General features: G+C 34.7%; 1 protein-coding gene across 1 annotated transcript; it reads left to right on the forward strand.

Moving 5' to 3' along the window:
• Positions 1–289: 289 nt before the first annotated feature.
• Positions 290–11,374, forward strand: LOC139732356 (plasminogen-like). Its single transcript, XM_071643223.1, has 5 exons — positions 290–307; positions 4,384–4,423; positions 8,366–8,548; positions 9,812–10,029; positions 11,105–11,374. The coding sequence occupies exons 1-5, from the start codon at positions 290–292 to the stop codon at positions 11,372–11,374; spliced, it is 729 nt and encodes a 242-aa protein (XP_071499324.1).
• The last annotated feature ends 1,210 nt before the right edge of the window (positions 11,375–12,584 follow it).

Consider the following 12,584-nt stretch of genomic DNA (forward strand, 5'->3'; position numbering starts at 1 on the left):
AGCTCTTTTTAACCGGGATTGAGCGTCACCCCAAAGTAGATAAATTAGTAGATAAATGATAAAGAACCCTAAGTAATATCAAAGTGAAACAGTTCGACTATTGCCCTAGAATCGGTGGGGAGGCAGCAAGAGATATCACCGCTGCGAGCCTCGCTTCCATTCCTCTTGGTCTCCCAGGGTGCCGTTTCCACTGCTTCTCTCTGTGGATCAGAAGACATCGACGGATTGCGAAAATCCTTTTTCCTCATTCTCACTAGGAAGGATAGGTCGACCATCTAGATGAACAGTCATGGGTTCGACCCTTAAGGTGAGTTTGAAGAGCCGAAGGTGACCAAAATACATTTTTTGTTTCTATTTGATGATGACGTTACTTAAAAATCAAGTCTTTGAAAATAGTGTTCATTTCTTTTGCATTGGAATTCTGAAATATCCTGACCACATGATCTCATTATTATGGCATAAACAAAACTATTTAGATTATAATAAAACCGCAAATCGTGTCGACATGTCGAGATCATAAATTAGGATGATTTCCACAAGATATCTTAATTATGATTTGCAAAGGAATTATGTCAAGTCAACTACAATTTAGCAAGATTGCTTGTGCAAACACATCAGTTACATTATGATATGATCACATTTAGTCTGCAGAAGAAAGCTGTTATAATAGTATGTCACGCCAAATATCTTGCCTGTACTTAACCTCTTTTCACGAAAGGTAATGCTCGAAATATTTTAAACTGAATAGTTATGACATTTGTGTACCCATCTATTTGTGTTTTGTGAAATAGAATTCCTCTTTTGTCTTTGTTTTTAGCGGACAGAGCAATTTATTCATATTGTTCGAAAAATCTGAGTTATTATTTCATAATTGTAATAAAACCTATGTTGGTATGTCCTCTGTTTTATGTACACTGCAAAAAGTCCGGTGTTAGATAGTGAACACCGAGCTGGTGTTAAATTTTCGGTGCTCATTTATGGTGTTAAATCAACACCTCCGGGTGTCATTTCCAAATTTTAAACTGTTTTTTGAAGAGTTTCCTAGTAACTGCACTTCTTGTTGATTTTTAATCTAAACAAGACGATCAAGAATTTTACATTAAAATACTAGATTTTTGAAAAAATGTGAAAATAAATTTACACCAAAGTAACACCAGCTGGTGTGGTCTCTTATTGAAGCTGGACGGGTGTTAAACCATTGATACTGACACCAACAAATATCAAATCACCACCATGTGGTGTCATTTTTGAATTAACACCAGTACAGTGTTAAAATAACACCAGGTACAGTGTCAAATTAACACCACGAAGTGTCAGGTGAACACTTTTCAACACCATCACAGTGCATTTTCAACACCTGTGGGTGTGGTCCTTTATTGAAGTTTGATCGGTGTTAGATTTAACACCCGTGGTGTTAGATCTAACACCGATGTTTTTACAGTGTAGAAAACAAAACAAAAAAATAGGAGTAGCCTCCCTAACATATAAAAGATAGTCCATGTTTAAATGTATTTTTTTCTTAAGCGAATATTTCAATTATTACGATTGGTTTTTCGATTTGGTTTGGTTAATCTCTGCATTATCTGTTTTCCAAGTACAATGACAATTCAGTACCAATTGCCACAGATTATGCGAGAAAAAAGTAAAAACATACAAATCAATACAGGAATTGTCAATGATAACAACAGAAAGCAACATTATAATGCACACTGATTGAATTGAAAAGGGGAAAATTCAAAACAGGGGCCAGTCATCATAAGCAAAGCTGGATGACGGGATGAAGCCTTATCATATACAATTACATTACAACACCATTAAACCCACACACATAATCAAATTTACTGTTATACATTGCAAGTATTCCTAAGGGATAACGGTTGCGTATTTGTTACAAGAACGATGCAGAATCATAAACTACGTATCGAGTTATTATCTGAAAGTGACGGTGTGTTGTGCGTACAAATGAAAGTGTTTTAATGCGTATTAAGGATGATAGTATTTATATACCCTTGTATAATTATTGACAAAGAGAAGGACCGAAGAGAACGGTTAAATCGAATCCGTTCAAAGCTAACTAATACTCGAATAAAAATGAAATAAGTATGTCAAGAAAAAGTGTGTTAACTGGGTACATATTTTGATGACAGATACTTCCTTGGATGGGCCTTTAAAAAAGTAAAGTGCAATGCTTCGGATAATGTCATGTAATGTCATGTAATGTAAGGCCTCTGATTTCTGAGCTAGAACAGTTTTGGAGTTCACAAGGTGATAGTCTTTCAAACGGAGAGTTAGATATGTGTGGACACTAGAGTTTAAAGGGAGCGTATAGTTTTGGTTGAAACCTAACTTCAGGTTCCTAATATTTTTGGTGAGATAATGAGAAACCGCTTATGAAATATGAAAGAGCATGTAATTCCAAAAGCGATTCAACGTTTATTCGATGAAAATCAGTTTTGAAATGGCTGAGATATCCAAAAAATAGCATTCTTATAAAGAGTGGGACCAACCTTTTATTAGGATCGCTTTGTTTTACTTTGTTTTTGGATGTCTCAGCAATTCCAGTTTTGAATTCCCCTTAAAAATGGTTTGCTTTGTGCTATTTCACAGGTGGTTTCTTCGTATCTCACAAAAAAGTTCTCATCTCCGCCAATACTATACAATCCCTTTATGTGAAATATACTGTGGAATGATGAAGGAAGTCATTTTGTGATATTGAAAGAATGTAAATGTCTTGAATCTTTAAAGTATTTTAATAAGCAATGAAATAAAGCTATATATGAGATAAATATAGGCAAAAGTAGTAATGATGCTATATTAGTGCACGCTATTGAAGTAAATTTAATGGATTCAGTTTAGTGCTACAATAGTTTCCCCACACAATATTTGAATACAATATGTGTGGCAGAATCATAGAATTGAATAAAATAATCAGGAATCATTTGAAAATAATATTTTTTCCAAAAATGTAAAGTACATCGATGTTCCTTGATAGAGTTCTTTGCAATCAGGCTATATGTTCGTTTTCCGTTAACAACTGTAAGAATCGATCGTCATACCTAGGAAAGGGAAAACATATGAACTGATACATTATCATTTATATCCTGCGAGTCACCTTTTCTGAAATGAACAAAATTTTCTTATTTACATTCAAAGATAATTTGTTTGAATTTCAACACAGCGGTATTTGTAACAAGTTACGATTCAAATGATTAGTAAGGGTGTCTATATCACGGTTGGATGAAAACATGTACGTATCATCATCAAAAAGTTGAAATAAAATCAGAGATGAGAAGAATTTCCCTCCTGGACTAACACACTGTTCCACAGCAATGTTCACAATACGGTCACATGGTCGACTACTTGTATGTGAAAACGCTCGAATTTAACAGTGATAATTTGACACTGTGGTCTGGTTTCAACAGAGTTATATTCATATGATAATGTTCTGTGTCACACTATAAATCGATGATTAACAATATGTTCACACTTTTAAAATGCTCGAAATATTTGTGGAGAGGTTTTGCAGTGTGTTCACATTGTGTTCACATTGTGTTCACACATTGTGTTCACACATGTGTTTCTCACAGTGTGGGACACTGAGTAATTTCCAGTAGAGTTGTGATATCATTTAGGCCTATATTGAATTGATATTGAACAATAAAGGCCCAAAAAGAAGGAAGCTGGAGGCATTCCACACCTAATGCCGAGTATCGTAGCCTAATACACTTTGACTAAGTGAAACATGAAATGATTGGATATTTAAATCGTTAGTGTTCAAATTGAACGGGGTCATATATGAGGAAATTTCCATACAGTTCACCTTAAAGGCAACATATCTTAAGTTCATCCCAATTTAGATATGTCTATTGTTAATTTATGGGTAGGGGGAACACGAAAATTATAAAAAAGTACAAATGCTCCTGGTCATTTTTGAAGCCGAACTTTTTATCATTCACTGCATCTTGTAGGAAGTCAGTTTGGCTGACTTTCTGTTCTCATAATCACTCGATCATCAAATGTACATCAAATGCTATTCGAAGGGGTGAGAAAGGGTACGCACGACCTTTTTTTTTAATTGTTCGTGATGAAACCTTGGTTACTGGTTTATCCTTCAGAGACATCTGTCTAGCCGTTGATTAATTACCCTGACTTCAATATTACCTTGACTTCACCCGAATTGTCTATAGCAACGCCATACACATGGTGTGCATATATTACCTATGCATTAAACACTTAATCTAACTCGCCAATCACTGTGCATGAATGGTTTTGATCAGCCATAAATGGAATCACGCAAGTAGCAACGTCCGTGCTTCTATGTTGTGGAGCATGTGCAATAAAACTTGTTGAAATATGCATTCTCTGTGTACTCTTAAATTTCAGATGGTCATGCTCGTTGTTATTACCTTGATTGGCTTTACAGGTAAGATGATGACAACATAGTTGCATTTTGTTAGATTGTCTATACCTTGCATGTATATATATATATATATATGTATATATATATATATATATATATATATATATATATGTATATATATATGGTTCATAATATAGTGGTAAAGATGGGTTTTGATTATTATAATAAGGGGGATATGGGGCACAGAGCCAAATAAAGATCTACGTTGGTGAAGATTTGATGAGATGATGGTGATGATGATGATAAGGCTTATGTATATATCCTGATGTTTGTATTATTTCATCATATTTAACGCGGATTATTGTATCAATACCGTGAAAGAGGATTATACCACTGTTGTTATTGCAATGCAGAGATAGTATATGCATTGATTTCTTATTGATTGATCACCGGTAATATTTGATATTTTATGTGTGATATGAGTTGCAGTAATGTAAACTCTGATATTGTTGTTTTGTACCCATGTACATGTCTAAACCTGCCATTCGTTTTGAATGAAACGGTGGACCTGGTTCTTTTGTCATTCTCACACTTTGTTGAACTTGAATAAAGTCATAAATGATATATACATGTATATATATATATATATATATATATGTATACGGTACATAGTATAACACACACACGCACACACACACACACACACACATATATATATATATATATATATATATATATATATAATGTGTGTGTGTGTGTGTGTGTGTGTGTGTGTGTGCGTTTGTATATTTAAGTATTCCAGACTGAGCTTCTGCTTTCTCTGCAAGAAATCTATATATACATGTATACATAATATATTGAAAAGGGAGGGGCTGGTCTGAGGCAGTTGCGTCTGACCAGTGTGTTGAAATGTATCAAAATAGAAGAAATTAATTCACATTAAAATCTTGATTTTGACTTATTTCTTGAGCTGGAAAAACAAAACGTCATCGAAGAAATAACCAAGTTAGATGGGAATGCGATACGAAACATCTCTCTTTGAAATGTTTGAGAAAGTGTAATAAATACTTTATAATGTAACTACGTGTTGACCTCTTAGTGCCATTTAGAGCTTCATTTCGCAGATAAATCGATAATGAATAGTCATAAGGAGGTGCAGATGGATAAAAGAGATAGGTATAGACAGACAGACAGAAAGATTAAGAAGTTGGAAGTCTCCAATATATAACTGACTGTTCAAATTCAACCTTATGACAGCTGCAACTCAAACACTGTCACCAGCCGGTGATTGTCAGCCTAATCTGCAGTGCCCACTCCAAACATACATGAACGCCGAGGGAGAATGGGTAACGATACGGGGTATCGCAAAGCCAGTACTCGGACAAACCATGCTCTCTTTCAGCACATCCGTCATCGACTTAACTGCATTTAAGCAATATAAATGTCAAATCCCAGGTGAGGACATAGGTTCTTGCAGGTTAAGCCAATGTGACACCTGGCAACTGAAATGACGTGGCATGTTTAAGGAAAAATTACTGGAACTTCACACTATATAAATTTATAGACTTTTAGTAATCGAACAAAAAAATATGTCCTTTCCATTTGTTGGTAAACTGTAAATACAAGCAATGCGAGCATGTTTTCTTCTCTTCATTAATATCATAATTTACTTTTTATTTAACTTTATGTCTTAGAAGTACGATCTGCTCTTGCAATGGGCATTTTGGGTTAGATTATCTGCCCACGTAAGTTCGGGTGCTGTTCATTATCCCAAAGGTTGGTTATTCCGAAGGCTCGTTAATCCGAAACACACAAATTCCTTATACATTGAGGTTCGTTAATCCGAAAATGAAAAAGAATTCGTTAATCCGAAAATGAAAAAGAATTCGTTAATCCGAACATTTGTGGCGTTATTCCGAATGTTTGTTATTCCTGAGATTCGTAAATCCGAAAATGAAATTCGAATAAGGAACCTTCGGAAAAACGAGCTGTAACCGTAAGTTCTTCTCCTGATAGGTTTTATCAGTTTTCTCTATTTCCTTCTCGTTTTCAACCCTGAGGTACAGTGAATTGTAAAAGTATGGTCATTACTTTTCTCTTCTGTTTTATTTTGTTTAAACAGGTAAGGCTGTTTTTCAGAGAGGCCGTGAATACAGTGTTACAACAACAACAACAGTAACAAAACAGTTAACAAATCAATCAATGCAAATTATCAATAAAACTAGCATAACATAACAAAATACATTGCGACACAAAAGAAACTAGATGCCAAGAATAAAGAAAGTATTGACATAACCACTAGCCACAAACGCTACAAAAGAGGGTGACACAAACAGGTTCACGTAAATTCAGACAAATTAACTTAAACATAATAGAAATCCACAAAAACAAACATAATCTACTTTTTTTTTTCAAAAGCTTTCAAATTACTTATCATTCTTAGATATTCAGGGAGGTTTTTGAGTATCTTAATACTGGAATAAGACAATTATTGGAAATACTGTATACTTCTGTATTTTTAAGGACTATGAGAAGTAAATTATTATTATGAATATTGATATTCCTGACCAGACTTGGCATCTCTGTAAGATGTTGAACAATAAAGAAATACGGCAAAAACACACAACACGAAAGCAGAAAACAAACACAAGAACAAACATAAAAACCGGAACAACCTGCATCAAATGCGGGAAAATAAACAAACAAACAAACCAAAAAAGTTTGCATCATTATTGTGACGTATAGGTGTTTTGACGTTAACATTTTACTTACATACAGATTGTGCCTCGGCACCCTGTAAGAACACTGGCATATGTGAAGAACTCCCATCAGGCTTTGCGTGTGTCTGCAATTCCACGTTCACCGGAAGGCTGTGTGAAACCTACCTTCTAGAAGAGCCAAATAGTAAATGACGCTTTTACAACTAATACGGATTATAAGATCCTTTATGATAATCATAAAAGATCTTATAATTCTGTTATTCCTATAAAACGATGGATCAAAGTGTGTGTGTTTTACCACCATTTTCAAGTTTACTTTACATTATGACTATGAGGAACAAATGTTTTTTTTTGTGTTATGGGACTAAAAATTTGCTCCTGTGATAAATAAAAAGTTTTCTTTTAATTTCTCACACTTGTTTACTTTGAATCAATTCAATAATGTATGTGATATTTGCATTTTTTATATTTCAAGCTCATAAGGAAGTTTCACCCAAGATGAGAGGGCATCTCGACAAAACAGTGTCTGATCAACCCTGTTTAATACCCATCTGTGGCTTTAAAGGGGATGGCTAGTAACTGATCAGTGGGAATCAGTGGGAATGCTGGGGATGATTGTTCCAATCCTTTTAAGAGTACATTATAATTATGTCTATTGTTGTGTGAAAATTATTTGCTTCAGAATGGTCTCATATTTAAGTAGTGTCAGGTGAATGTTTCCCGATCACTGTACAGGCATGATGCTATTTAAACCTGGAAACATTAAATTGCACATTACCTGATTATGAGAGCATTCCGAAGCAAATAATTTTCACACAACAATACATATATAATGTATTCTTAAATGAATCCCACAAGGATTGGAACAATCATCCCCAGCATTCCCACTGGTTCTCACTTATCAGTTACTAGCCATCCCCCTTCACGGACAAGAAGAATTACTAATGATAAAACGTGCTATTTCATATCTGTCTTGTTTATTGAACAACAATTAGTGCAGTAAAATATTTTGCTGAGTACAAATAAGAAGTAAGTATTATATTTTATGTCATTAGAAATCATTAATAACACAGTAGTTTTCTTTCAAGCAGAGATGATATCGGGCACTGTTTTGGGAGTTCATTACATTTACCAAATTTACGATTTCGACCAATTCAGTGCGTAGTTTTTGTACCCATGTATTGGTTATGCATTCTAATGTGCCTTTATCATGTTTTAGTCGCTTTATTGGTGCCTGCTTTTTAATGCATGCATCTTTATCATTCACACTCACTCTCACATAAAGATGACGTTGAATGTTTCACCGACTTTCTGAGGGCGGTGGACTACAGGGGTACTGTAAACAAGACTAGAAACGGCACGACTTGTCAGAAATGGACATCGCAAACGCCGCACAATCACCAGCAATTACAAGCACACCCTACCAAGGGACTGGGCGACCACAACTTTTGCCGAAATCCTGACGGGGGTAATTGGGCGTGGTGTTACACCACTGACCCATTGGTGAATTACGAGTACTGCGAAATTGGCAGCGCCCAGCCTACATGCGGCTTAATAAACCGTACGTGTTGAGGGTGTTAATGAAAGAAAATGTCTTTAGTGAAAGCGTTCACTTGATATTAAGTCCTTAAAGTGCAGATCCTCACTAGACTATCAGATAAGGGAAATGTATTGGAAGAAGAAAAAGATGACGGGATGTCATGCGTTATGTTATTCGAACTTGATCATTTCGAATTTTGCATCATTTTGTATCGTCAATCTGATATGTAAAAGAGAAATTTTACTGAACATCTACATGCAGGTTATCAGGCATGGTAATAGCGAACAACATTACTATACGAATACAACATTTGAAACTTCCCATGTCTTCATTGATTATGAAAAAAACGCGTAGATAAGTTGTTCTTGCTCACTTCTTCTTCGTCTCTTTTCCTTGTTGATTTTCTCTTTACACTTTCTTTACTTTTCTATGGAAAAGTTTAGAATAATTTGACTAATATTCTTGTACTTCGAAAATATTCTTTTTTCCGTTTTCCTTTCTCAACTTGCTGTATCTGGATTTTCAAACAATTTAATGAGTGCAAATAATTATTTAGTATTTCATTTGACACCGTCGTAATGTCATTAATAAACCTACATTAGACTGATAGATTTCTTGTCACGCCAAAAGGGGCATGGGTCCTGTTTTTCATTCATTATATTTTTCGAAGTTACAAATTCGATCAAATCAGGGCATTATTTGTATCCATCTATTCGTTATCGAATCTATATTCCTATCTATCATTTACTCTCTTTATTCATTTCATTTATTATTGGTTCATGTTTTCTTTAAAAAATACGAAGTAGGCACATTCAGTTTGCTAACTGCTTTCCAATGCCGCCCTGTATATACACAAAATATAAAATTACAATACATTTATAGTAACATGACTCACACAATCAATGATCAATGACCAATGACATAAACAAACAAAAGGAATAAACTTAAAAACATTTATGTATATACTGTATACTGAATGCATTAAAGGTTATATACGGCCTTAGCAATTTGGAATTTTGGAAAAAGGGAGAGTATATAGCCATTAAAAAATGTCTAATGGGTGTGACAATGAGAAACAAAAATACAACTGTATAGAACTTGTTGGATTCACAGGAGAAAAAGAAGATTAAAGCTTTAACAATTCGTTGCTTCATGTATTAATTCTATGTCTGTTCCCTCTGTCAAATAAAGAGGGTGTTGAATGCTTTACCGACTACCTGTGGGCGGCGGACTACAGGGGCACTGTTAACAGGACTGTAAATGACAGGACTTGTCAGAAGTGGACATCGCAAACGCCGGTTACGCACACGATGTTACAAGATCACCCTACCAAGGGACTAGGCGACCACAACTTTTGCCGAAATCCTGACGGGGGTGACTGGGCGTGGTGTTACACCACTGACCCGTCGGTGCGTTATGAGTACTGCGACATTGGCAGCGCCCAGCCTACTTGCGGCTTTATAAACCGTACGTGTTAAGGATTTTGATAAAGAAAGAAACTTGCCTTTAGTGAAATCGTCCACTTGATATTATAATCTTATTCCTTAAAGTTTAGATCTTCTTTAGATTATCAGATAAGAGAAATGTACTGGAAGAAGAAAAAGAGGATGGGATGTCGAAGAAGAAACAGAATACGAAAAAAAAAATGATACTTCTTCAGTTCTTCTTGTCATATTGGTCCCTGCCTGTGTTTTTTTTTCCTTCTTTTTTTCCCTTTCACTTCTGTAATGATTACGGAAAATAAAACGCCATGATGATAATAATGATGATTGAAATAATAATAATAATAATGATAATAAAAATAATGATAATGACAATAATGATAATAAATATATTAGTATTATCGTTATTATTGTTATTATTGTTATTATCATTATTGCTTCACCATTGATTAGCAGTTGCATTACTAGCGAAGATACTACTCCATACTAACTAATGATGGGGAATCTCTCATGGAAAGTGTGTCACAGAATATTGTTTTTCCTTATGTTATTGGAACTTGATCATTTCGAATTCACAGTATTCATATTGTCGATTTAAAAAAGAAAATGTTACTGAAGATCTACATGCAGGTCATCAAGAATTTTTTCCGTGGTAATAACGTAACGAACACAACACTTGAAACTTCTCATATCTATATCGCTTATGAAACACCGCGTAGATAAGTCGTTTTTGCTCACTTCTCTTTCATCTCTTCTTTTCATTGATGATTTTCCCTTGAGACAATGATCTAATTTTATATTGTACACTATATACTGACTACATTAAAGGTTATATAAGGCCTTAGCAATTTGGAAATTTGGAAAAGGGGAGAGTATATAACCATAGACAAAAAAAAAAAAAAATGTCTGATGGGTGTGACAATGAAAAAGAAAAATTCAAATGTAGATCTTGTTGGATTCATGGCAGAAAAAGAAAATTAAAGCTTTAAAAATTCGTTGCCTCATGTATCAATTTTATGTACATTTCCTCTTTCACATAAAGACGGCATTGAATGTTTCAACGACTACCGGGACTACGATGGACTACAGGGGCTTTGCTAACAAGACTGTAAATGGCAGGACTTGTCAGAAGTGGACATCGCAAACACCGTATCCCCACACGCTATTACAAGATTACCCTAACATTGGACTGGGCGACCACAACTTTTGCCGAAATCCTGCCGAGGGGGATTGGGCGTGGTGTTACACAACTGACCCGTCGATGCGTTATGAGTACTGCGACATTGGCAGAGCCCAGCCCACTTGCGGCTGATAGACCAATCATTTTGATGGCAACGTTGAAAAAGAAACCTGGCTTCACTGAATGCACCCACGTTATAAGTCTTTGAGGATCAGGTCTTCATTAGACTGGATAAAAAACAAGAAAAAGACGAATGAAGAAAAAAAAAGGAGAAAGATCTTATCACCTCATTTCGTATCTTGGCTGTCCTGGCCGCCCTTTGCTTTCTCCCCCTTTATTTCTATAATGATTACACTAAAAGATGCAATCATTTTTTTTTTTTTTTTGTTGGCTACATGTTGCTTTGCACACGTAGATATTCTCAAGAGTTACCATTGTTGTTTAATCGACACTAAATATGTATTCTGTACTCTGTTTGCTTACTATGAATTCAAGTTCCTACTGTATTTGGGGAACAGAAAAAGAAATACATGTATATACATCATTTTATAGTCAGTGCACTATCATAACCCCTGACTGAATCACTTCATAACGTGTTTCATTAGATTAAAAGAATATTCAATAGTTTAATTTATTTCTATATAAAAAGAACGAAACATATTAAAATTAGCGTACTATAAGTTTCACAAAAAAATCGAACGTAAAAAAACCCCGATATTAAATGTTAAGTGAAAATGTTGTTTAATCATGTTTTCTATAGGTACAGGATGTTTATACATACACGTATATATAAAGTATACACTTTATAAATTTTTCCCAAGATGCGCTTAAGACATCATCTCATAACTCTACCATTTAGATTTGTACACAATAAGAGATGTAAATTATTTAGTCGATTACTAAGCTATTGCCGCCTCTTGTTATTTATTATCTCGTAAAATTATTACTTGTTGCTGCCAAATACAATTCTCTTCAGGATTTTATGTCAACACCACGAATTTATAGATTTATGCATAGTTTAATGGGAGGCATTTATTGTACCTTTTTAATGACGTCATTGTCTCTATCAATTTGACTACGCGGTTGCGGTTGCTATTATAGTGCTTTGGGTGATACTGGCTCCTGAAGGGATGTTAAAGTTACAAAAAGAATGCATTTTTGAACTCTTACACAAGGGTTTCTATAGTACGTCTACTCTGAAGAATCTACCAATGACGAACGACATCAGACCTATACCCAAGAAATTTAGGAAATGCTCGAGTTAAAGAAGCGACATTCTAATATCATTTTATCACAATTTTGTAAATGCAAATGACACAGAAATACATTAAGTGAACTGTAC

This window comes from Diadema antillarum, unplaced genomic scaffold (assembly GCF_040938485.1).
Source record: "Diadema antillarum isolate AM-2024a unplaced genomic scaffold, OU_Dant_1.0 seq00000414_RagTag, whole genome shotgun sequence".
In the NCBI taxonomy this organism is placed as follows: domain Eukaryota; kingdom Metazoa; phylum Echinodermata; class Echinoidea; order Diadematoida; family Diadematidae; genus Diadema; species Diadema antillarum.